General features: G+C 38.4%; 2 protein-coding genes across 3 annotated transcripts in view; one reads left to right on the top strand and one right to left on the bottom strand.

Moving 5' to 3' along the window:
- SLC25A21 (solute carrier family 25 member 21) overlaps window positions 1–27,356 on the bottom strand; it is a 255,320-nt gene extending 227,964 nt beyond the window's left edge. Inside the window, exon 1 of the mRNA XM_055716721.1 lies at window positions 27,196–27,356. Coding sequence (XP_055572696.1) covers window positions 27,196–27,262 — 67 coding nt within the window. The 5' untranslated portion in view covers window positions 27,263–27,356. The remainder of the gene's footprint in view (window positions 1–27,195) is intronic.
- The window catches only part of MIPOL1 (mirror-image polydactyly 1), a 197,363-nt gene continuing 196,706 nt past the window's right edge, over window positions 27,057–27,713 (top strand). Inside the window, exon 1 of one of the 2 annotated variants that reach the window (XM_055716711.1) lies at window positions 27,057–27,220. The gene's annotated coding sequence lies outside the window, so the exon portion shown is untranslated. The remainder of the gene's footprint in view (window positions 27,221–27,713) is intronic. The other variant, XM_055716720.1, reaches the window with a different exon arrangement.

Consider the following 27,713-nt stretch of genomic DNA (forward strand, 5'->3'; position numbering starts at 1 on the left):
CTAACATTACTCTTGCATTAGGCCTTCCCACTATGTACCATCATTAGATTATGCAGTATAACTATGGATAGTTTTAAGTTATTCATTATTACATAGGTTTTATTCTTTGAAAAATACAGACATATAAAACACTAAGATTTTCCATCCTTCTCTAAAATTAAAGAAAATTCTGAATCATTTTATTACAAGAATTTTAAAAGCCTATAGAAGTACTTAGTAGATTCACATAAAGAGAGTATTTGACTAGCTAGCACTAAATATGAGGATAGACTACAATATACTTTGATTTTTCTACTAAAATAAAAATTTTGGGACAGGAACATTGAAAGTTATCAAACTACACAACATTAATATTTTAAGCTTTTGAGTTACTTTCACTTACAATTTCTCTGCCCATTTACAAAGATTTGCTATTGCAAATGTAGAAAAGCCAGGTCAACCAAAAATGCCAAAGTTAACTATGCTCTCACAAACCAGAACCCCAAGCTGTGTTCCAGCAGAGCATCCTGTATGCTCTGAAAATCTGCTAGCAGTAAGTCTGATTTCTATGAACCATACTATACATTTTATTTTCATGTTACTTAGGCAAAAGCTTAGAATTCTGTGTACAAAATACATTGCCCAGACATATAAAATCACACAGAGCTTATCCTGTTATTCCTAAAATATACAACTTAATATTTCACATGAAAAGAATATCTATTCATGAAAGGGCTGGATGCCCTTAACTTTTTCAACTAGCCTCTGACATTGCTACCACGTACTGATTTTTAAAGCTTTTAAACTGTTGTTCCCAAGATATAAGATACATTTAGCACAGGGCTTCTCCCAAACAAAGCAGTTGTTTTCAGCCTTGTAAAAACTATACAGTCCCCACTGAGAAGTTCACTTTATCACTTCTCTTTCTCACAATAGCACCAAAATGAGAAATCATACTACAGTTAAAATCTAATGACAGTTTGCCATCTTCTCAAGCCCATATGCTATGCCTTTCCGATATTCAAATATCCTGAAATAAATATACTTTTAATTATTTACTATTCCTGCTTAGGTAGTGCTTTGTTGTATTGGTGCTTACCTATGGCTGCATGGTTAGGAGGAATTCACTTCTTGGGGTTGCTTAGTCATGGAAACTGAACTAGAAGTGACCTAACAGGCCATATTTCCTGGTCAAACAGGATAATTCTATTCTCATCTATTTTCTAATGAGCTGTTAAAAGGACCTTGGTGATAAGACTTTCACCACTTCCCTCTTTCACAGCTTGTAGATCTCACTGCTTGAAAGCCATACCAATAGTCATTCTTTCAAGCATGGTGTATCATTTTCAACTCCTGCCTACATGTGTTATTTTTACTCCTCAACCAGTTATGATTCAGTACCAAACAATGGCCAAAACAGGCACAATGAGGATTATCACAGCAAAAGATATTGAAAGGTATTATAAATTACCTATTTCACTCTACTATAAAAATCTGAGCAAAATAAAAGACAGTAAACCTTTCGCTCATAAACAGCAAGAGCTGAAACCAACTACTGCTATACTATACTGTTTTGGTTATGATTTTGATCTCAGTTCTTCCTCTTAAGTGACTTTAAGTTATAGTGAATAGCAAAACTCTTAAGTGAGAAAGAGTGAATAAGCTGCAATTATGTTGCTCTGAGCTACTCCTAATCATAAGCATCCATAAAGGCAAGAACTGCATCACCAAAACATGTATTAAAAAAAAGTAATTGCATTGTAACAGCATAAAAAAAATATGAAGAAAGTAAAGCACTTGTAGAACAGCCCTAGTGAGGACAACTGAGTGAGACAACTGCTACAGAGTTAAAAGCAAAGTTTCAAAAGATACATAAGTGCTGGAAGACAAACAAATGCCTATCTATGGGACTGTTAAGTCTGGAAGTCTGGTAAGAGAGGCTGCTTGCTGCATTCAATTGTGCACAGTTTGCTGTGCTCCCTTAATACACATCTTTTCCAAGTAGAGTAATCACAAAGCTATCATAAAATAGATAATCCAAGATATTTTCCCATCATTTCTTAGGTCTGGCTTAGTACAGCCTTAATACATTATTCAAATAAAAATTAAGGAAAAATCATAAGGTTTTTCTGTCCTTCTTAAGCCTAATGAGGTGATCCAGAGCTGAAAATCTATGCCTTCCAAGTTGCATGAGCCTCTGAAGACAACAGATGGAAGCACTGTAGTTAACAGAAGCATCAGGAAAATCCAAAAAAGCTGCCAAAGCATTCCTGCTCTTCAGTCAGGAACTGCAGAGCTGCCAAAACCAGGGGTCAGGAACAGAGAACTGACAACTTGTGCAAATGCTTTCCAGGCTATGAGAGTCATGATTCTCAGGGCAGTTGATCTCCCTAGTTGGGCCTACATTATTTAAAAAATATGATTTTTCAAGTATTTATTTTATTATTTTTTTTAAGCTATGGGTGGGGAGGCAGGCCCTAGGCCAGCTTCTGGACTAAAAATCACTTATTTGCATTTTTAAAAACAAAACCTGTTGCTCAATGGGAGTAGGGAAGATGGGCTAAGGCCAAAGACTGTTTACAATTCTGCCCCAGCTGACAGATGGTCTTTGAACAAGGGAAATTCCTGCTCATGCATTAAAAGGCTACGTAACAAACATGGAAAAAAAGGGGAGTCTTCCTACCAAATTCACTTAAGTGCTGCACCAAACTAAGCTATCAGATGAATCTGTGACGGTTATCCCTAAAATTTCAGTTCCTATATTAGCGCAAATGGACTCCTCCAACTTGGTGCATCCATAGGAAGAGTCAGGTTTGGGGCCTGAGTAAGTGTACAGTTTTTGCTTCTAAGCCAGTAAACTGGCTATTAATAGATCTTTGCATGCATGTAGGTATTCATTTAAGGGTAGCTGAAGTAGTTCAGGTAGTAAACGCTGGTTAAAAACCATGTAGTTAATTAGGAACTTTAGGTGCTTTTGGCACTAAGCATCGGCCAAAGGAAGACATTTGTGTTTTCAGTTTAGGTTGACTGATCTATGAAGTAGTAGAGGGACTCTAGGCCAATGTATTTTCTTTTGTCTCTGATACCCCTTTCTCATTTAAATCCTGCCATACAAGCAGGGACTTTCAAGCTCCAATATGAGCCACTGAACAGCCACGATATCCCCTATTTCCAAAACATCCAATTAAGAAAACTTCCCAAAGTCACTGGAATGCAAAAATTACAGACCACTGGCAGAAAAAAAAAAATAGTGTCAAAAGAAGGGACAAGCACAGGCCCTCCAATAATCTACCTTCACTACTTCATAGTATTAGAACCTTAATAGTAAAGCAGATTACACAGAACACTCTCAAAGCCTTAACCCTGAAATGGAAGCAATCACTATCAGCCTGCAAAAGTATCCCACAAACACTCAAAGAAGCATCCAAGAATTCAGTTCTGCTCTTCTGTGCAGGGTGTACATCCCACCAGGCATGACTTAACATATTTTCTTCTGGAATTGTCACCTTGGCTAATTTAATGAACATAGATCCAATTTACAGTTCTAGTTTACACTTTTGTAAGAGTGTCATTTTGAAAACATCTATCAGAAGAAAAGATGCAATACAGTTTACCTTGTGTTGCTTTACTGCCTGTTTTAGCAGCTCTACAGTAAGCAGCTTGCTTTGGGACACACAATTGAAGAACAGAAAAAAGTGCCACTGAAATGGATGCTATACTTGACTGACTCATTTGGAGGCTGTTTTGTTTTAGCTTCTCTCACTGTTGTCAGAGGAATGGGTATTTATCCTGGTCTCAATATCCCCTCAGTTCATCACACACCTACAAGACTTTCAAGGTCTGAAACTGCTGCTTTGAGGCTAAACTCAAAAGGACATGCTAAGAAATGCTGTATGCTATCACACCTTCATTAAATTTTCTGCCTCATTTGTGCAACCCACACCGGGTTCGGTAGAAATCCTAAATGCTTGATTCACAGACAAGGTAAATACCATTGAGGTTCCTCTAAAGAGCCCCAAACCAGAGAACTCCACTGAAGAGTAATCAATGAAAGGGAAAGACTACTCCTGCTGTATCTCAGCAGGTGTAAGGCATCTCTCTTTGTACATGGTATTTTCAACCTGCAGTGTCATCTGGAGTTAGATACATTAACATTTGTCCCTTTCTTGAAAAAGCAGTGACAGTGATTTTACCCACAAGCCAACAGGTAACCAAATTACAACATAAAGGCAAGGGAAACTGATTCCTTGCCTGCCTCTACCAAAAAGGGATTTAAACCTGCCTTTATCATCTCCAGGAGACTACTCTAAGCATTAAGCTATAACAGAAGAACTGTAGGAGGCAGTTTATTCATTCCCTTCTGTCCATTTTGCATAATTAAAGATCCACTTAAACGCTATATACCATGGCCTAGTGGAAGAAGCACTCATGTGGGAGGCAGGAAGTCTGGACTGTGGTCTCAGTTCTGAGGAAACCTTTAACTCTTGAATTGAAACCTCCTTCCTTGTTCCATGGTCATGCTTAGTCTAACCACTCTTCTAAACTCTTAAATACTTCATGTAAATTTAATTCAATACAGAAGGCTAAGAGCATGATCTACTCCTCACTACAGCTTAAAGTGGGCACCACACTACCCCAACACAGTGAATAATACAAGCTTGACTTTTCAAAAGCAGAGAAGCAGCTGAACCAAGTCTCTTGCATCACAGTCTAGTGATCTAATGCTGGAGAGCTACAGAAAGTAGATGCAGGACAGAACTGGGGAACTATCTTTCTTCATACAATGCTTTATACAAAGCCTGATCTTATGAAGCTGCTCTAAATATGTCTAATGAATGGAGCCCTGCAGAGAAGATGGAGGATGCCTACCTACGGTCTTAATCCTAATACATCTCGGACATGGGTCTACAAACTGAGTATTTACACCTAGCAAATCTGATTGCAAACTGAGCTCTCATTCAAATGAAAATGGAAATAACTTTTCAGAATCCAGAAGTCAAACACTTAGTCTATAAAAATTACTTAAATTTAAATCCTAAAGGTCTGTAGCCCTTAAAGTCTGTTTTCAAGACTGTTTACATCTAATACTTCAGCCAAATAAGTTCTGGTTTGTTTTTAAATGTATTTACATCTGTCACATCCAGGCAGGTAAGTGTTAAAAGCAACGGGAAAACAATAGGAGGTTAAACTATGCAATGCAATAAGAATGTTTAGCATGCCCTGACACTTCAGCTTCCCCCCTCCCCCTTCAGGCATCTAATTGTTTGCTTTTCCTCCTACATACTAAAATGAAGTGAACTACAATCAAAGTGTGATGACAAATGGTCCCAGGGTTTGCATTCTTCAGAATATATTGGCATTTGTAAACCAAAAAAAGAAAGATAGATGTAATCAACCACCCTCATACAAGAGAAGGATCTGGAAGAATATGTTGGCAAAGTCTTCAAACCACATTAAGCACTAATTTGAAAGTATGTTTGAAAAGAAGAAAGCAATGCATCTAATACTAGTTTATTTGTATAACAACTAGAAACTGAACTTGTCAGACATATTTTTAAAGATGGAAACAATTAAAATACATTAGTGATCTAAACAGGCACTGTTTTAAAAAAAAAAAAAACTTTAAACAATCAAGGTTACACATACCCACATTTTGTTGACTAATCCTCACCTTCCCTTGATCTGCTAATATTCAGTACTTTTATACATGGAAACACTGCATCTGTGCTTACAAAAATTCACAAGAACTAAGTCTGTAGAGTTGCCTACAGAAAGAGTGATATATTCTCATGAGAAAAAACACACCAGCTGCAGGATGGCAATTGTTCTGCCTCCAACATTAAAACCTTTGACACTTCTATTAAAAAAATGACATACTGCTCCAAACGGAGTGGCCAGGCCACACCGTATCATCAATGTAACAGTCAGTTCATTTTACCAGTAAATCAAAATGGACAAAAGCTGAGAGGACTGTTACTCACATCTTCCTCTTCATTAGTAATATCTTGACCGGAAGGGTAAAGGACTCAGTATGGGAGCAGGCTTACCAAATAAATGAATAAGGAAATATTATTTAAATTCAAGTAGTTTTAAATATGTAACAAATTCAAATAAGTCTTAAATTACAGATTAAAGTAACCTGCACCGTTTGCAGTCATGTTTGAAATGCAGTACTTTAGATTTCTGGACACTGACAACCCTTCTTCAAAACAAGAACAAATTATTCAAAAGCCCAAGCACAAACTTAAGAACAGAGAGATCTTTAGATACTCACTTTTGACCTGCTGCAGTCATACCAGGCCACAAACACAGACAAGCTTCAGAAAACACTGGCATGTCTTCATAAACACGATACTGAGTCGCCTTTTTTTTTTTGCATGCTTTGATGAGCAGCAAAATTGTTAGCTTTTATAAGCATCATTAGCATAACATTAGCACACAGTGAAACGAACAGTTCATGCCCACAAGCTACTGTTTCTAATCTTCTGAAAACATAACCACTGTAGTGATGTCAGTGATCGCTTTTAGTCTTGAGGATTATATGTGCAGCACAAACTTGGCTATAGAGAAGGATGATACAGAGTTGAAAATTTCCCGATTGACTTTTGATCTGTTTTACATGAGGCATGGGTACAGTCATTACCTTTGGAGGGAAATTACTTTTGATTACACAAGCTATATAATGTTTTAAGAGGCTCCGTTAATACTTAAAAAAAAGAAAACCAATCGTGTCATCAGTGCATATCAATTACTTTAGAGACCCAAGGAAAGAAAAGACCTCAGTATATCAGAGCTTTCAAACAACATACAACATTTGCAGCTAATATACAAGAATTTAAGATACCAAACAAAAAATAAATTTAATGCTTTCCTATTACTAAAGTACTTGAATATTAGCACCAAAATGGTGGTAATTACACCATGATACAGCTTCATCATTTGTTAGAATAGGTTAAATGGTAAAACACTGAAGACTAAGAATAATCTACTTGATAACTCTAAAGTCACTAATTAATACAATGAGTAGAGATCTTTCAGACACACACAAGCAGTGCCATCACACTATATTCTATATTTATGTTTTAGTAATATACCTTGCTCCACAGGGTCTAGAGCCAGTTTTCATGAAATTCCTGTTTCAGAAGAGAAAAAGTAGCAAAATAGGACTTCAACAGGCAACAGAAATTCAGGACTAGAAAAATATGAGTGACATCACCTTCAAAATATCAATTTAACGAGCAAAATTCAGCTAGATGAGCAGTTGTAAATACAACTGCAGGCATTAGAGAAACATGTAGACAATATACACAGACCACAAACATATCATACTTGGCCCCTTTTCCAACCAGTTTCATTTCTGTGATGGCTATTCAAACATCTTAAGTGTTGAAGTCTTCACTTGTAGGATAATAGTTAAGTTCTGGCAGTAATAGAAGCTCTACCACATTTATTAAAGGTTATGCTCTTAAAACTACCACTGTTGATGTGAGTTTCAAGAGGAATGAAGAACTAAGAACATATAGACCACTAATATACAGTATATTATTCTTTTATGCTATATATGTCTTCATATTTCCTGAAATATTTATACGCACTCATGATTTAATAGGTGCTCAAAGTTATACAGTGGTCACTGAATTCTACTAATAGCTATATCAGTCACTAGGATGTAGTTTATTAACAGATGTACATTCTCGTTCAGAGTTAGAAGAATAAAAGTGTACAGTGGAACCATCCAACTGTAAAAGTGTTATTGGAGAAGAGAACTTCAGGAAAACTGCAGGGTTAAAAGTAAAAGCATCTCAGAATAACAAAGATACGTCATTTGTAAGGCTGTGTTAGTAAGATTCAAGAAATATTTGCTTATATGGAGTTAACATCACATACAAAAACAATGAAACCAAGACACAAGTAGTCAGTGGAGCTTAGATATTCAAACTTCAGTACACAAGTAGACTCTGTGCAAGGTGACGGTATCTGAGCAGGCACTGCATCCACAGGTGCAGGACCACCAAGGTCAGCATCTGGCTGCTTTCCAAACACAAGGCCAAAGCTCCAGGTGTTCAGAGGCACTGCTCCAGCTCCACCAAGAACACATTTACACTACAGGTCTTCCAAACTGAATTGGGGTTTTACTGATCCAGGGGATTTGTGCCCAGACACCTATAACATTAGTGACAATGTTTGAAAGTAATATTATAGTTTCTATGAGTGTTTATAAAATTTACGTAATTGCTACAAAAGCTTGTCACTTCCAGACCATGAATGGCTCAAAAGCCAATTTTCTTCCATTTTAATCTAGAACTGACACTGGTGATATTCTATGTAAAAAAGTTACTCTTAATTTAAATATTTTTAATTCAAGTGTTACATAACAGAACTTTTCAACTAATACCATACTTTCCTGCAACACCTACAGATTGATCTTTAACCACTTCCAGTAGCTTCTTTATTTCAGTATTTTTGTCCTAAGACATACTTATCTTCCTAAGACTGCAGATGGCAAACTCCCCTGCATGGTTAGGTTTCTCTTTGCACTCATGAACTCAGCAACAATACAGCAGCCTGAGTGTTCTAGTAAGCAATTTGCTTTTGTCTCCAAACAAGACAGCAGAGAAGCACAACACTGCCATCTCCACCTTAAATGCTGAAGTACAAGTATCGCACACAAAACGATTACAAAATACAGCAAACAAGAACATATGTAAAGGCTTCTAAAACTTTTACGAGGAAATTAAGAGAAATACTGTCAGGCAGAAAAATTAAGTTTAACCAACCAGCACAGCATACCAGAAAAACATCAAATTCAATAGCCTTTAAGCCTAGAGGGGACAGAGCAATGGAGCTGAAAACACAAATTCCCCTCACATTTCCAGCCTCAACCCCTGCCCTCAAGTGACCGGCACCACAAAGGCAGAAGACATACTTGAAAGTATTTCTATGTCTTGGCTTATCTGTCAGTGTTCCAGATTAATACAAACTGTGATGGCTTTTCTAGTGATGGGTTTATATGCTAGTGACTCAATTGCCGTAGCTGCCATTTGCCAGGGTTTTTCCACACACACAAGTCTGTTACACACTGAGTAAAGTGCAATACACAGTCCAAAATACATTCCCTAGATCCTAAACTCAATTTAGTATTGGTGTCTGTTCATCAGCCTACCAGTAGTACAAAGAGGAGTTTATTAAGCTCTTTCTTAAAAAGCAAAGTGGAACATTCCTTCCCTCTTAATCCTCACACAAAGCGGAGCAGCCCTTTTTCCTGCTGTGGATTATTTGAATACGTACCTTCCTTTAATGGTATTTGTTAGAGCTTCAGGTTACCTGAGAAGCAGGTCCTACAAGGGAAAAATATGGAAGGTGACAAACAACTTCATACCCACGATAGAACAGGCAAGTTAAATTGCTGATGTCTGTTAAGCTTTGGGTGAAGTTCAGAAGCAAAAGTGTTCTTGGCACTCACTGCAAACCTGATAAAACAGGTAAGCAATCCAAAAAGCCAGCTGCTACCAGAGCCATTATCTACTCTTCCTCCACTGACTAGGAATTCCTGCCAGCTTCTGCAGTTCAGGCAAATAAACCGACAGAATGCTAACCCTACTAAAAGCAATTAGGTTTCTGTCACTTAAGCTCCTTGGATCAGTTCCTAAAAGGAGAGCATAATTTCAAGGAGTTGGCTAACACAGTAAGAACAGGCATAAACACCACCCCTCTTCTTCATAGGCCAATGAGGAACACTGCAACAGAAAAATATATTGTCAACTTCAGTGCTCCCAGAATTTGTTCAGATTTTAGCTCACATCGTGACACAAAAGCCACTGAGTTGAAAGCAACAAGTAAAACAAGAAAAGCATTCTCATAGGCAGTCTTTGACTAAAGAAACAAACAGAACTTACACAAGCAACTTTATCTCTACCAACAACACAAGCTAATTGTAAAAGCAAATACCAAATGGAAAAAATATGACTATCAGACTGACAAGCACCCTATTCTGGTCTTTTAGTTTTGCAGAGTGTTGGTCCACAATAAGATAGCACACAGAAGTAACCCAACCAAGGAACAGTTTGGACAGGAAACAGGGAAGTTCAACATACAGAAAGTTCATGCTTGGTAAATAAGGAACTTTCAAGAGTCAGCTTATAAAGCTTGAGAGTTTTTTTGCTTTAGGCATCAGAATGAATAGAAGGAACTGAGTGGGTATATTTACCGGTTACAAATATGAAAAAAGCTCAGGGCCTTCATTTATTTACCCAATTTGTAGATAAAAAAAGAATATTTACATACAAGAGTAGACACTTTGGAGAAGATCACTGATGGCAAATATTTTCCCCATCAGCAGGTTTGAAACCATCAGGGTTCTGGCAAGGACACACAGGAAGACAAAGTACACAATTGTATAGTCAGTGCATCCTGCCATTTAGGTCCTGCTTGGCACAGGACATGTTTTAGACAAATCTCAGTCACCTGATGTTCTACATACAAAGCATGACCATCAGAGTTTTAGAAAACACTAGAGTTACTGAGCAAGAGCACAGGAAAAAAAATATGAAACTTCCATTGAATGGAAACAGACCTGGAAGAGATGTTATCAGTGTGAGACCACTGCCAACCTACATCCTTCAACAAATGAGGGAGAAAAGTACATGCTGGGACCTAAACAATGGAAGAAAATTTGTGCTCAATCCAGCCCCAGAAGACAGAGCTCAGCCTCCAGCTGAAAGCCAACTGAAGATGACCAATACATATGAGATGCAAGTCTCAACAAGAAATTGAACAAGTCCCAGCTACGACTGAAAGAATAAGTGAGATGTCCATAGAAGTTTCTAAAGAAAATACTGACAGTCCTCTTATATTAAAATTTCAAAGTCTAAACTAGGAAGTCAAGATGGAACAGCAACACTGCTACACAAATGTAAATAGCCTGACAGAAGACTGCTTAGGTTTTAGCTCACTTAGTACAATAAATTCAGGAGAGGGTTTTTTTTAATGGCTGTGGAGTCCATAAAAACCCTGTTCCTTACTCAGCAAGACTACCATTTGCAAACTGATTACAAATAAACTTTCCAGATATGTACCCCAGATCCTTTGGTAAAACACCAATGAAGCCAGGTCCAAAATACAACGTCAATGTGACTTTACATACATAACAGAGTAAGGGAAGTCAGATACTAAGAAGCATTTTCTTTAAGTCTGAGAAGGAAAGTTCTAGAACAGAACAGGAAATAACATACCTTAAGAAGACTGCAGCCATGAAAGAATTAATGGGAAAGGATGACACTGGTACATCAGAATCTTTCTCCTCCTTCTGCAAAGGTTTAAATTTGTCAGATGGAAAGCTGTTTTATACAAGACTCCAGGGTTATTTTCCAAAACAGATTTATGGTGCTTTTCTGTGTACCATATGGCTATTGCCACTAAACACAATATATATGATCCAGTATCTGACAACAGGTTGCACATTTTAGAAATACAAACTCAACGCTAGCTAGATTCTTCAACTCTACAGTCTGTAACAGAGGGGGTTTTTATTCCAGCACAGGTAGAAACAGAGTGTAAACTACAACAGAAATATAATTCATTACAGAAAAGTAATTTCCTACAGAATATTTTTTTTTAAATTATAGCAAGTTTTCCATCATTTCAATCAAATGTCCAAATGCAGGTAGGGCTATCAATTCAAGTCCTATGCAGGATTTCCTACAGACATAACTTAATAGCTTGTCTCAGATTTACAAGTAACTTAAAAAAAGAACCAAGCATTTCTAATAGAGTTAGAATCAGTAACTTAAATGAGATGGGATCTTTGGTGGTCATCTAGTCCGATGTCTTCTCACAGGCCAACTTTGAAATTCAGACTAGTCAAGGCTTTGTCCAGTTCATTAATTACTCTTTCTGTATTTTATAATGTGAAGACTGAAGCTTTCAACTTACATATGAATTATATACTGTTCATCCTTAATTGCTGTGATTAGCCTCCATTCTGCAATAGTTAACACAGAAGTATTTTTTTGTGATAAAGTTTAGATTTTGGAATTAAATATTTATCAAGGTTGTTTAAAAATACTCAATTAGCAAAGTAAGATTCTGAACTACATTGGTATAAAGTGAATGTTATTCCAGTTTAAAACTGTTTTCCTGTAAGCAGCATGTGACAACAGTCTTTTAAGGTGGTTTTTCTTTGCTTAAAATTAAGGCAAAATAATTTCCTCCAGTAACATTATAGCTTTTTTTCTTCGGTATGGTTTTTAATCAATTGATGTATTTTACTCAAGCAAAACTTCCAAAAATCACTGGGATAGGAATCCTTTACCAGATAGGTTATCAGATACCTCTATCCTACCAGACAGGAGCTTACTTTACTAGGCTCCATTCTATTCCTGCAGGCTTCAGTGACCTGTAGTTAAAAATCTAATAATTGATATATGCTTTTAGGCACCCAGTTTTAGACACTCAAAATAGAAAAAAAAATAATTTTAAGGCTACTTGCCTACTTGTTCTTCAGGGACATCAGCCTAGGCACTGCAATACTCAGAATGTTGCTGCCTGAACTTCAACTGGGCACTACAGAGTGCCCAAGCCTGTAGTCAGTAAAATAATTCAACAACAGGTCCGTTCCCATATACATACAGGGAGTAGCCACCTAGAGTTAGTAGCAAGTATGTTGACATGCCAGACACGACAATATACCTGATGCAGATCTAGTATCGTTCAGAAAAGATTCAGGGAGAGAGTAACATTGGTTTTAGTGGAACTGAGATAGTGATTAGTCTCATGGTTCAGGTACCTCTAATTACCCTAGAACTGAGGGATGACAGTTCCCCTGAAAGCATACATGAAAAGTCAATTTGCTAGTGCTCTGAAAACAAAACAGTTATGCCTAATGTTTCCCTCAGCTAAAAAAAAAAAAAAAATCCATTATTTCACACTCAAAGACTTGTCTGATCATCAGGGCCACTGCACATACAGTTACTTTCCCATGTCTGATCTGTACCACTATGTAAAAAAATGCTGCAAAATTGAGACCTAGAAAGAGAGCAAGAAGGAATCCAGTTTTGCAGTCTGATGAAAAGACTCTCTTGGAAAAAAGAATTTTCTCTGTTCCTTGGTTTCCTGGGCTACATGCTATGCCAAGGACAGTCCCGGTTCTTTTATTGGTCTCATGAATCTCCTGGGTCTGTTCTGAATTGTTCAATAAGCCAGAGGCACCCAGTTTTTGCTCATGCAGAATGCAAGCAGTCTAAATCTCACCCATAGTCAAAACTATTCATACTACAAACCTGAATACTGAAAGGTTTACAAAACAATTAACAAACTTATAAAATATGCTCAAGTTTTACAAACAGTTCAACCATCATACAAAATGTAATGCAGTGATTTATTCCTCTGTCCGAGTTTAATTTCTTAATCAGAGTTTGTAGTCAAAATAAAGACAAAGCTACCCCTAATTGCAGTTGCACTAGATAAGGTTCCAGCCCTATTGCTTTCCCACTGAAAAGGGGACTTACAGAACACCAGCTCCCCAAGTTTTTTGATTCTTCACAGGTTTTGCAATTAAGGTTCTAGGTGCAATTATAAAGATTAAGGCTGAACAGAAAAAGACTAGTTTAAGATTTAGTTGGTAATACTTATGATACCATCTTTACTTCAGTGGTTTTCCCTAAAGGATGCTACTCCCGTTCAGCACAGAACACATACTCACACTGAGTAATGGAGTAGCATTTAGTCTTTAAGGTCCTTTCTACTTCTTAAAAATAGTTGGAAGACACACAGATAAGGCAAGGAGAAAAACTTAAAATAATTACAAATAAAGCAGTTAAAACCATCTTCTCCTCCCTCCCAGGATTATGTCCCTGCCTCTCTACAAGTTGCATAAAACACTCATGCGTCAGTAAACATGTCTACTTTACTTACAGGTGTCTATCTCGGGGCAACAGATAAGACTAATCATTCCTACAAATCTCAGCACACTAACTGAAGTCTTCAGTGAAAATACTCAAGTAGCATAAGGTGATTCATGCATAAACACAAAAAAGTAGTCAAATGTTGTATATGTAAGTGATAACATATCACATGAGAAGATACTAAATATTTAAATAGAAAACCATTATTCTTTCCATTCACTGAAGAACATATACATCGATATGTAGAAAAAGGTTGTCCCATAATGAAAGGTAAGATCACACTACACAAGCATAAGGGTTGTTGCCCAAGTTATATCAGCCTAATTCCAAGCATTCACTCCAGGGCTGCAAGACTAAGCAAATGACTAATCCAATTAAGAGAGATATGTGTCAATAATCAATATTCTTGCAAAACTTTAGAACATTTCTGAACATAGAAAATATTTGTGTGCAAACAGTATCTAACCACAACACTGTAAAACTGCTTTATCAGCAAAATTTGTAGAAGTCCTTTCTACACTGCCCCTTCATAGCAAGAATTTTGACAAGTGCCATTTGTAGTGGATGTTTAAGGGCTATCTGCCTCAAATTTGTGACCACATTTTGCTTCTCAGAAGTCTTCAGAAGATACTTGTGTTTGTATAAGCTTTATTTTTTTAAATCAACTTATTTTTTCCTATCAATTTTCAAGAACTACTTTTGTTTGGAGTCTGTACAATCCTTCCATTTATTACTTAGCTGCCAGAAATATTTGCATTTCAGGCAAGTGCAGCGTTACAGAAAAAGTTATATCAAATGTTAAAGTTCAGTACAGGGTAGATTATACCTTTTACAGATTTTCCAGATCTATAAACATGCACTGCATGCATAGGAACACAAATATAGAAAGTGTGTCCCATTTATATACCACTTGAACAAGGTGTTGCATTTTCTCTTTGTTCTTGTATGAATTGCCAGGCATCATCCTATTTTTATACAATACAGTGTTAATTTTTAGAAGCATCTTTTCCATTTATTTTCCAGTTATAAGCTAAATTTCAAATCTTGGTTCAAGAAGAAAAGCTTAGGCAGAAATTATTTTGTTTACAGTGATACCACATAGGTACCACACACTCATTCACTAGTTTTTTATTAGATCTGTGCTGTGCAAAATGGTTATTGCCCATGCCTAATATACATTTGTCTATCAACATTTACCTAATAGCAACAAGCCCTAGAAGAACAAGAGAATGAAAGCTTTTTCAGGAACAGGATAAGATCTCCTCCTTTCACTCCCTTTCTGAATCAGAGATACAACTTTTATGCCACTGTTGACCCAATATCCACTCTTACATGAAAGAAAAGGCTCCAAATCCTGCAGAACAATAAGTTTTTTTCCAGGAGAGGACGACTCCAGTTCTAACCCAGAAGTAATCAATGAGATTAGGTAGCAGGTGCGGCATTTTTAAGTAAACTTAACAAGGTCCACTCAGCACAAAATACATCTCCAGCTCTGCTGGCTACATCAACCTGCCTAATCACAAGTGACAGAAAACAACAAAAAACACTGTCCCAAAGAAAAGTGACCATGAGATCTGGGCAAAGAGTATTTTGCAGTTCAAGTGCCAAGCATCCAGTTAATGTTTTAGTGCAACCTTTGCATCAGCCTACAAAGAAAAAAATTTCTGCCAGTAAAGTAGTAATTGGGGAAAAAAAGATATTTAGCAGTGACAAGAACAGCTGTGTCTATTAGCACAATTCCAAATCAATTACAAATGGCAGAATTCTAGCATCTCAGTAACTTACCTAGCTAAAGACATAAAGAGCCAGTGTTGCCCAAATAAACTTCAAAAGACTCAAGAGACTTATTTTTTTATCTGTCAATCAAAAAATTTTCAAGAGGTCAATTTTGATAATTATGACAGTGAAATAATGAAGAATTTTTCCAAGATGTTGTTAACGGTCATAGATAAAGCCATAATAGTCATCCACACTACAACATTAACTGCAGCTTAACAGAAACTATTACGTGTTGAAAAACAGAAAGTAGTAAAAATACTAGCGACTGGTAAGTCCTATTACCAGTCTTCAACTGATACTACATTTTAAGTTCTACCATAGGCTTTAACAAGTTTTGGGGAAGGTATAAATGACATGGTAAATTTGCTTCTGAATTCAAGGAACTTTTAAAGATGTCTGTTTCCTATTTAGCTCTCCAGCAAGAAACAATATTTTCATTTGTAAACATACTGTTTCATAATCAGACATTTTGTGCTTTTGAGGGTCCCCAGAAATAAAATCCACTGAACTCTAATGACTTATTTTAAAAATAAAGCAGTATCTTTTCAACATAAATCTTTGAATACTTTCTGCACCCCTCCACAATCTAACATATAAGGAAAGATTTTAAGGAAAATTTAATCTACTGTCCAAATATAACTTTACTTTAAACATGAGGTCATCTAAACATCTGTCTCCAATATATCCTAAGGGATTTAAATCAAAAGTCTGCTAAACATGTACAATCATTTTGAAAATAAATAACAGAGCAAATTTAGTCTTGATTATGATTATCATGCTTTTTAAAAGGAAACATTTATTCTAATAAGAAAAATCTGAACTAATTTAAACTTTATGGACATTACAGAGAATAGTTTCATACTCTAAGGTATTTCTTTCCATGTAGTCTATTCTCTACCAACACTCATTATTTTATATTTGCAGAAAGCCCATATGCTTTCTTTCTCCCTTTCAGAAATGTCTGATCAATAAAGCTGTATTTCCTAAGAAGTACAGTTTTGCGGAAAGGAGAAAAGTTTGCTGACAAATCAGCAGAAGAGATTGATTTGTTTGCTTTTTGTCATCTAGGATAGCCATCATCATACTTCACACTGAAGAATATGCCAGAGAATATTGCATCTTGATACTTATTTTCTTCACTGCTTCGAGGAAAAAAACTACACTTGTTACCCAGTCAGCATTACAGTTTGCTATTGTAACATTTTTACTTTTTTTTTTTTTTAAGTTTAGTAAAATTAGTAAAATTTTTACTATAGGTAGAAGTGGCAGCCATGTCTCCCCAGCTTAATTCAACATCCCAAAACCCATTCAGAAGCCTCACCCCATTTAAGAGAAGAGAATGAAGCTCTCATCCATACAACATAATACTTTTAAGTCCCATTCCTTTGGCTTTGTAACCACAGACTTGGAAGTGAGTGAGGAGCAGGGCTGTAAGGACTCTCAAAGCTCTCAGGTTCTTCCAGAAATCTTTCCTTCTTAGAATACTGCTGATCCCTTTTATATAGGCACTTTTTGACAAGGAACTGTTCCAAGGGTGAGCTAGCACAGCAATCTAGAGACAGAATGCCAAGGATATGATCACAGAAGCACCTAAAAAGGATGCTGGGCACAATGTTTAGAATCTGCAGCATGAACAAGGCTAACACTCTTGTTCACACTATTACGCAATTCTGACAGAACTAGGCTGTATATACTCCTACAAGATCATGCTGCCATTGGTCAGCATCTCTAGGGCAGTATTTTAGAAAACACATTCTACCAACCTATAAGCAGCTTGATGCTTTTGTTTTCTACTTGTTGCCGTGAGGTTATCTTAAGCACATGTGTGTACACCATCACATTGCAAACCTGCCCGTAGAGAAACTTTACATAACCAACCTAAAAAAAGCTAGTGTGTTATCACCGGCCTCAGGCATTCACAATCTCATGACTCAGATCCCAAATTTGTCTAGAAGTCATGAGAACCACCTTTAAAGTTTGTTTGGGTTTTCTATTCTTAAAGCCTCTACAATTCAACATTTCAAGCTTTAATGCCAAAACACTGAGGATAAGATAATTTTATTAAACTCAAGTTTTAATCAAACTTTCAAGTTTTGAAACTAAATCACATAGCTCCACAAGTTGGAAGAGACATCAAATATCACAAAAGTGATAGTAAAGAGTTACATTTGGTTTCTGTGTCTATGATTATGGCAGTTAGAACCATCATTTGAGTTTTTCTGTTTGGTTGGTTTTTTACCATGCTCTTCATATTTTTACCAAGTTCAGTATGCTATCTGGAATCAGCTGAAAAAACAAAGTTGAGCAATATTTACTATACATCCAAAATATATACTAATTTTTAAAATCAAGCCTCTAACTAAATATGAAGAAATAAGTGTTGGTGAAAAAAAAAAAAAGTAAAACTTAACGCTGTTGCAAAAACAGAATTAGCTCTAAGAGAAACTGAAATAGTGTGAAGAATTTTCTCAAACTGTAAGTACTACTAAGACTCTCCTTTTGCTTCTGGGAGTGTTGCTGTTTGGGGACACCAGCCACACATCAGCACATTTCAGTATAATAAAAACAGCAAAAAGCCCAGGAAACTAGGATAACACCCTGAACTGGGAAATGATCCATTGACTAAAGGCTGAAAGATGACCCATAAACTATGTTTCCTGCCAAAAACTGGCAGATTGAATAGGATCCAGAGGAAAAACAAAAGCAGCTGTTAACAGTGTAGTTCAATGACTGAAAAGCAGATCTAAAGGCCAATTACTCCTGTGTTTCCTTCCCCACTGTATGGATGGGACGTGCCAACAACATTCAAACTTTCTCAGATATAACAATATTTTCTCATCAGAAAATCACCACTATAGACAATTGAAACCTTACATGTTTCATATATTGGTGAAATGATATCTAATTGTAATGAGCCCCAGGACAAGACATGCTGCAGGAAAAAGGGCAGGTACTTACCCTGGAGCTATTGAACTTTCAACACAACCAAAGCAGTTGACCTGTACTACAGACTTTCAGTACAGAAACTACTATTTTATAACAATTGATATTTAGTACTTTCTTGCACAAATGACAATCAGGCATCAGAGAGCGAGAGCTTCCAATTATAAAAATGGTATTGATTTTATCCATCACCAGGATCAGTGATTGTTTCCACAGGCAGCAAATGCCAATTCATCTCCTCAGAGGGGAAAAAGTTAATTACATATTTTCAACTCCAGTTGAAGCAGAACAGATTTAAGGCTTTTATGATCAAGATGCAGACACTTGAAAATACTTAGAGGCATCCCTGTAATGGAACTACTGTCAGTTCTCTCCATTCGTGGCAATATTGATTTTCAAGACTTCCAGTAGGATTTTTCCTACTTGCTTTAGCTTTTTTAGCACTTTTAATTCATAACAGCCCTAATCACAATACTTAGACCAGCCTGAGTAGTTTAGGTTAACATACCCATTTTTCAGAGAAAACGTCAGAGTTTGTCTTCTAACAAATTAGGTCTTCCAGTCTCAGTGGTATGATTTTGAGTGTCTCCCACCATGCTCGCTTGAAATAGGAAAGTAACAAGCATAAGATAGAATGTTTACAAGTATAAAAAGGACATCCAAGGTAGTGTCACAGGAACTGAGCTACAGTTAAGGGAAAAATTTGTAATATCATTACTTCACAGGCAAAGCTCCCAGAAATTCATCACAGAAATAACCAGAATCAGTTTTCATTTTCCTTTCTAGAACACTGCCACAGAAACACATTATTACTATCAAAAGGTACGCTTTGGTTTTTTACATTAGAATTTTATTCTTATTACATAATTACCCTTTGCATTATGAAAATTTAACAAGGATTTGAATATGAACACTAGTCACTAAGCACAACTGACAAAACACACTAATAAAAAACTGTTCTTTATCCAGATATAATCTTTGTTTACAGAAGTTATATCAACTTCTCAGATCCGCCTCTGCAGACAAAGCATTTTTTGCCTATAAACATTAAGACTGGAGCATGCCTCTTGTAACTACTTTGACTACATATTTGATTTTAAATGTATAATATATACTATTCTTTAACTTTGAAATCTGACAACAAAATATTTCGAATTTGTTCTGAAGTATATATCTAAGCTTTTATGCTTTGCTATAGTTCTCATTGCTGCCAATACGTGAAAGAAGTTAACGTAGGCTTACAGCAGTGTGAAACACAGTAGTCTTCACTTTGTTTACAGATGGGCACTGAGGTTTGAAGGGAGCTCTGCAATATCACAAAATCTACAGTAAAATTAGAATAATGAAGACTCAGATTCCTCACTCTGCAAAAATCAGTAACTAGCTGCACATTGATTCCACTGGGCCAGGAGTTTATCCTAACTTTTGTGATTTAGGTGGTATCTTAGCCTTAGGAACATCTTTTGACCTTTACCAGTGATACATCACTATGCAATTTTTGCGGTTGATTCCAGAAAAGTCCAGTTCAGTGCCATCGGTTTTGCAGTACACATATGAAACCAGTATTTATTGATCATTATTTGTTTTATATCTTTAAGTTTTGCTTTCACATATCATCCAAAATAACACATGCTAATCTTCTCACTTGCAACATCTTCAACATACATTTTTATTCATCTTCTACCCACAGGAAAAGCAAATTTAGCGTCTTATTGTAGTATCACGCTGCCATCTTGTGGGGAGTAGAGCAAATTAGTATGGATAACCATTACTCCTGAGGTTTTGAGGTTTGGGGCTGGTCATTTGGTCAGTTGGGGTTGGTTTTTTAGGTTTTTGAGAAAAAACTTGTTACACTAAAACTAATAGAAAAACTTATAACCTCTCTCAAAACTCTCAGGCTTACCACATACACAGACTCTTAAGGATGAACGTCTTATTGCACACTCATAGAGGATTCCGTGCATAAGTTTTGTTACCGTTGGCTAACATTCCAGACTAAATAAAGCTCAGCCAACTACTTGCTTTCCCCAGTGTTTCTCTTGGAACAAAGACAGAATGGGACTGATGAGTTTGCTGCAGGATGTTCAAACCAACAGTGAGTATCAGAGCAAGGCAACACTAGCTTAGTTTGAAATTTAACCCCCAGATTCAACAAACAGTTTGTTATGAACAATTTCCAAGTCCAGATGAAAAAAAATCATCTTTTGAAGGTCCCAGATTCTACAGAAAGTACTAATCATACAACAGGTGACACATTAAGTTTTATGAAAAATCTTAGTTTGTTATTGTCACTATTATATAAACATGTAAGAATTTCTTTGTAATATCTTAACCCCCATATAAAAGATATTACATTTTAAAAAGACATAGCCTGAAACACATTTAAGTAAGTGTTCCAAATAGGTGTTCATAACTTGTTAGTACACTGCAATGACCCGATCAAAAAACATCGGTTTAACCTGAACACTACATACAGAGGTTTTCAGTTGTTCCATTTAAAGTAAAACTATATTGCAAGGATATTGTTTCTTTGAATTACTTAACTGTCTGAAAATTTATAGGAATTTCTCTAGCTGCCAGTTCGCATATACAGCACAGTGTATGAAAGCCCACAAAGATTTCATTAGTTTCCACTAAAATTAAACAAGATCTTCTGAGGCAACCTCACAACATTTAAGGAAAATGCATATGAAGCAAACAGTCTAATCAGTCTTTCAAATTCAGAGGTGAATCTATTGTCATCAACTGGTACAAAAGGGAAGGCTCAGAGCCTGAAAAATGTTACTTAATGTTTGAAATGCTGTAGTAGACAGGGCTATACTATAAAAACTTCCCCTGGGGAATGTTCACAAAGTGAATGTAACTGGTTCATTACATGGCATTCTGCATACTCTCACCTAGCTGGTCACTGCACTTTTCTGCAGCACAGAGGTATATTCTCATGGGATGAAAATTATCACTTCACCTGATTTTTTAGTGCCCAGTAAGCCAACATCAGCAATTCAACTATACTAACTCTAAAACTAGCATCAGTTTCTGTAAGCTTCCCCAGTGGCTGTTCCGTGTTCCCTATGCCCAAGGACCCACTGAAGTCAACCTATCCTGAACACTGTATTCCCCCTCTGAACTGTATAATGATGAAAGCAATAGGGGTTGCACAGACCTTGCAAAGGTATTTCATAATTTCTTTTTGATAAAACACAGTACAGAGGGATGGTTGTCTGAGCAGAAACAGACTGACAACTTTCAAAGTCTTAACTCCCTGACTGTGTCTATGTCCTCCAGATTCCTCAAAGCATGCTTGAGGAGGTTCAGGATATCTGACCTCAGCTCACACACAGTTAACCTTTTGGTCTTCTCTTCACCCAAAGCTCTCCTCACTATATTGCCACCCAAGCAACTCCCCTCCAAAGCTTTAAGTCCAACACAAGGTAGCACATTATCAATTGCTCAGCCTAGCAGAAAAAATTGGCTTCACTGGTAGGAGCAAGTCCATAACCCTGGAGTACTTTAGCTTGTAGAAAGTTTTCCTTGAAACTAATACTAGACTGCTTCCTACTCTTAGCTTTTTAATATAAATGGTCCTTGTTAACAACTGAAATGCCAAATAAAGGTAGTGCAAGACAATGAGCATGTACTGCGGTCTTTGATATTTCAGCCTTAAACCTTCCTCTGTCTGAAGTCTTTTAAGTACTCAAAAATATTATGGTTTCAAGTTAAGATAGTTACAAGGTTTAGCTAAGTACTTAGCTAGTTGAAATTACCTCTGAGCATTAAGTTATTATTTCAGTAACACGTCAATGCCAACTGCATGGCTTAAAAGCAAGAATAAAGCACCTAAAAAACCACAGAACACTCATCCTAACTTCAATCCTCAGAAAAATGTCCGCAAAACAATCAAATTAAACAGGGGGGAAAGGAAGAATTAGTCAATTTTTCTACTGTTTAAAGTGCTTCCTGTACATCTGTCACACTCCTATTCATAAGGACCAAATAAACCATGGCGTTTCAGAGTATGCTGGCTAGCATACCCTGTAAGGATGTTTGCCTGCCTAATGCCTCCAGTGATAGGAAGACCAAACAGTGTTTAATACTGTATTTGCATCCAACAGTCTTACTCTGATGAATGGCTTTCCTGCTTAAAGATCTTGTTCAAATGAGTTGATGCTATCCAGGATAATCAACTTGAAATCAGCCTGAAATAAAACACCTCTTAAAAGGTTTGGACTTTCAGAAGAGCTTAAGAGAATTAGATTCCCAAATCTTATTAGATTTCAATGCAGCTGGAAACCTAACTCCTTCCAAAAATAAATAAATAAATATCGAAGCCAAGAGGTCCAGACACGCAAAAGCCCCACTGTCCCATGAAAATATGAAGAATGGGGAGGAAAAAAGCAAGTCCTAGTTATTCTTTATTTTTTTAAAAGGTCATTTTATTCTTACTTTCCCATAATAATTTTGCAATAAGAAAGCCAATAGCTCATGTTCATTTATTAAATGGAATTAGGAAAAGAAACACGCTGAATTACAGCAGAAAAGTACTTAAGGATAAGTTCAATTTTACTGATCTGAAAAACATGTAATCTTCTATTTATCACCCCACTATATATATTAAATAAATTCTTCAAAATTTTAGCTTCAAAATTAAAAATGTTTAGATTTGCAAGTGTATGAAGAAAGAGAGGTGATCATACACACTAAGCATTGTCTCCCCCTGCAGCCTTTTGTTATTAAAGCCCGAGAACACACCTATACCAAGTAGCAGCATTCTAAAACCTTCAGGGCATCTACATCCAGCCACTTCCCTCAGCCAAGGGTCACCTGTGCCAATGTTTATGGCGGCATTTGCACTTCATCATTCAAAGTGACTCAAGACTGATGTCTGGGCAAATGGATCTGGGTATCACACAACACAGCTTGCAGTATTCAATTCCTCTCCATGAGGAAAGAAATCTCCACTAACATTGTATGCAACGCTATTTTACTTTCTGCTTTTTCCATACAGGCAGAAAAAACAAGGCGTTTCTGATCCTTGTGAATCAGAAAAACAATTCTTCCCATTATTTGAACCCTGCATTGACTGGACTTCTCAAACAGCTTTTTTTGAAAACTGCTGTAAAATCTAAGAAAAACAATTAGCAATTCCCAAGTTGTTCTTTTCACAGTGATTTTTACAGTTTAGGGAGTTTATTTTCTGTTTCTTTTTTTTCTATAAATTCCACACATGCCTTAGTTTACTAATTAACCACTAAGAAAAAAGGAGTACGCCTGCAGTTCACTGTACTGAAAGGGACAAAACTCACTAACGAAGTGACCCAATTACATTTCAATCAAAGTCCTAGTCTTCACTAGTGTCATACACCAGGCAAGCGAAAAGAAAAACAAGTACTTTCAATTATGCTATGAACCTCCATTCAGGAACCTGAAAGACAGGAGCAAACTGAATGTCAACAGAAAGAACCCAAACCAACACAGAATAAGACTTTGTTCATATTTAAGACTGAATTCACCCTCAGGAAGCAAAGCTTTCCATTTAATATAAAGTCAAATTACAAGCCATGCAGAAGCAGATGCACCCCTTGCCACAGACATGAAGTACACACAAGATCATGTCATCCTGGAACTTTACAGTTCAGTTACAGCAGAGTGCCATGCAAGTTTATCTTTAACTTAAAAATGCCTCAGACAGCCAATGGTATGTTTAAACCTTTTCCTTTACAACACTGCATATTTTCTCTTTCCTTCAGCATGCCAGTATCTTCCATTTTATCAGTCTTGTAGACTAGGGTGTTGTGCTTGATTTCTTTCTTTCCTCTTCCCCTATCTTTAAGTCCATGAACAAGTCCCGTCATCTTCCATAAAGCTTCAAAAATCCCTTTCTTCCTGTTCTGACAGTTTAGGCTTATCTTTAATCATTTTCCACTCGACCTAGCAGAATTACTTCTTATCAGATCCTTTTGCATCAGACATGCAGATGCTAAATAACCTCTCATTTTACTTATGCAGACATTTCTGACCCTTCAAATACACCTATTCTGCTATAGAGTTCATTCCCCTGCTGCTTCTCTAGTTTCCATCATTGTTTTGACAAAGACACCAACTTACAGCATCTTTCTTATAGCTTCATACATTCCTTGTGCTTAACTGAATAAGTTAAGATGAACAGAACTTCTTACAAATCTAAATGTTAGTTCACCGTGATAGTTGTTTTGGGGTTGTTTTTTTTTTCATTTTCCTGAAACAGCTACCAGGCTGTGGTACAGGCAGCAAAACCGCCCTAGGGTATCTGTGACATTGACACGAGGCCAATAAATATGGCATAACACCTACAAGATCCTTATGTCCTTCTGCACAGGCAACCATAATAATATAGGGTATCTAAAGTGATACTGGGAAGCTAAGTTCAGGCAACCAAACCCCTCACTAGGCTTAAATATAAGTACACTCTCAACAATTCATGTCCTCTGTCCTTTCCTTCCTGCTTCCACCTTTCCCATGTTAGATCCACACGCATCTGAGAAATTTAACCTTTAGACTGAAGGCCTCAAAGCTACAGCCTTCCTCTTCCATCTTCTCTATAAGTCACCAAGAAAAACAGCATTGACTTTTACTTTTAAGCATCTGTCAAGCAAGTTTTAAAGGTTCAGCCATTTCTCCTTAATACCCTAGAGCTCCCAATTTGAGCCATACATTTACCAATCCCTCTGGTACAATTCTAATGTTATACAGATCTAGAGAACAGTCCTTCACTGGTTTATTCCAAAACCAGTAAGTAGAATTTTCTTTACAGATTTAAGGCTACCGATGGAGCTAAGGAATCTGCCTGTCTGACAGGAGACAAAGCAAAAGGATGGAAGCATCTTTTAACAGTATGCCTCTGGGCTAGATTCAAGAGGCCTTATAAAAAGTGTTTGGTGCAGATCAGTTGCGTCCTTGACTTAAAAATTCTCTCACCTGAACCTTTATGCCTACCAGATCAACAAGTAGCTTTCATGCTGTCTTTTCCCCTACACCATCCTCAAACACACTCTTTTTGCAATTCTAATCCTTCTGTAAAACTTTGCCCTTATCTAAACAACAATTTTCTTTCCAGGGCATTAGCCGAGTTATCTGATCTTCTATGAACAAAGAGAGCCTGTAAAGAAAACAGGCTACTGCCAGAGGATGGGAAGATACAGAGTTAGAGCAATCTGAATCACTAAGGCACAGGCCCACTGCTATGGGCAGATAAACCTGTCATTTACAAAACATCTGGTGGCAACACACCTCAGTATCCCTTCAGGTATGAAGGGCCTTCAACAGCCTTGTGCAAATTAAACTTTTCCTTTCTCTCCCAAGGGAAGAAAGGGGTGGTATTCAAGCAGAATCTTAGAAAACTTTAGGAATATCAAAGGGTGCAGAAGAGCTACATAAATCCAGTTATACAATACACTGGAAGGGCCAGGACAGCAGACCTCTCTGCTTCTGCTGTCCTGGCATCTCTCTGTGTCAAAGCAGAGGGCTGGAAACAAAGGACATGCAGAGTCATGAGCAGGAAAAGGAAGCGCTCAAAAGTGTGTTGATGGCAGGAATGCGTAAAAGTGCATTTAGGGGCAGCAGTGGAACTAGAGGGAATGGAACAGAAGCGCACACATAACATTATGACCACATAGGACTTACCCACAGCAGAATCTTGCCCGTGCACGTTACACTGCAACATTACCACGTAGGTTTCCTCTTTCATATGAGACATAATGTGACAGACAGCATTTGGACCCCAAAAGAGATGCTACAGATCACTTAAAGACACACTACACAGTTGAAATGGTAACAGGATTGATATATATACACACACTGAAAAAGCAGGATATTGTGTACATATTCCCTATACTTCAAGCAGACAAACAGTTTTATTCCAATTCAGAGAAAGCAAAGTGATGAAATTAACTAGCAGTGCTGTTGTTGCTGAACAGACGTGTAGTGTTTTGACACTTGTAGTATAAACAATGTAACGAATTTCTAACCTCGACTTCCTGAAAGTATTAAAACAAACAAACACACACAGAAACGCATTTCCATGTATCACTGCACCTCTTTCTCTGTAAGGCAGCGAAGGAGAGCTCGAGGGGGAGTTTCGGGAAAGGGGACGAGGCTTTGTGCCCCGCACCGGCGCCGCGGGCAGGTTACACGGGCTCGCAGCGAGCTCACGGCCGAAGTCACCCCATCTACCTCAGGCAAGGCAAGACCGACGGCCGGCCGCCCGCCAGAGAAGCTCCCGAGGGGGCACCGATGACTGTTACCGTTGAAGGGGCCCGCCTGCCGCCCTTATCACCCGAGGGGCTGCGGGGTGTGCTGAAGGGAGATACACCCAGCGCCGGGCAGCGCCCCTCACCGCAGGTACCGCCCGGACCCGCCGCGCCGCTCCCGCCCCCGGGACCCCTGGGCCGCCTCAGGGGCCCGCCCGGCGGGGGAGGAGCCGCCGCCCAGCTCGCACCGTTCCCGCCGCCGCTCCTGCGCCTGAGGAGAGCGGCGCGGCCGGCTGCACCTCGGCTTGGCGGAGCGCCGGTGGGGGACGGGCAGACCCTCCCCGCCCAGGAGGAACGCGCCCACTTACCCGCCGAGCCTCCGGCGACGACTTGGTGAGAGGCCTCCTGCAGAAAGCACCCGGGCTGCCGCGCCATCCTCGCCCGCGCCGCGGCGAGAGGCAGCCGGCGCCTGGAGAGCGGCGGCCGCGGCGAGGCCGGCTCCGCGCGGTCGGGTGGGAAGAGCCGGGGGGAGGCGGGAGCCGCTGTTATCGGCGGGGGGGGGGGAGGGGGGCGCGGGCGCGCGGGGCGGGACCCGCGCGGGCGGGAGGCGCGCGGCCGCGCAGGGCCCTTTAGCAGCCGGCGGGCGGAGCGCGGCCCCGGGCTGGCAGCTGCGGGCGGTCACGGCGGGGGAAGGGCGCCCCGATCGCTTCCAGCCGGGAAACTGGGCCGCGCTCGGGCGGCCGGCGCTGGGATCGCCCTCGCTGGGGCAGGGAGGCCGGGCTGCGGCGGCCTGTCGGTGCGCTGGCGGGGGCAGGCCTGTCACCTCCTGGGGTGACACCTTTGCTGGCGCCGCACGGCACGGGCTCCCGCCGCTGCTGGGCCCCAG

Source organism: Falco cherrug, chromosome 7 (assembly GCF_023634085.1).
Source record: "Falco cherrug isolate bFalChe1 chromosome 7, bFalChe1.pri, whole genome shotgun sequence".
Lineage (NCBI taxonomy): Eukaryota > Metazoa > Chordata > Aves > Falconiformes > Falconidae > Falco > Falco cherrug.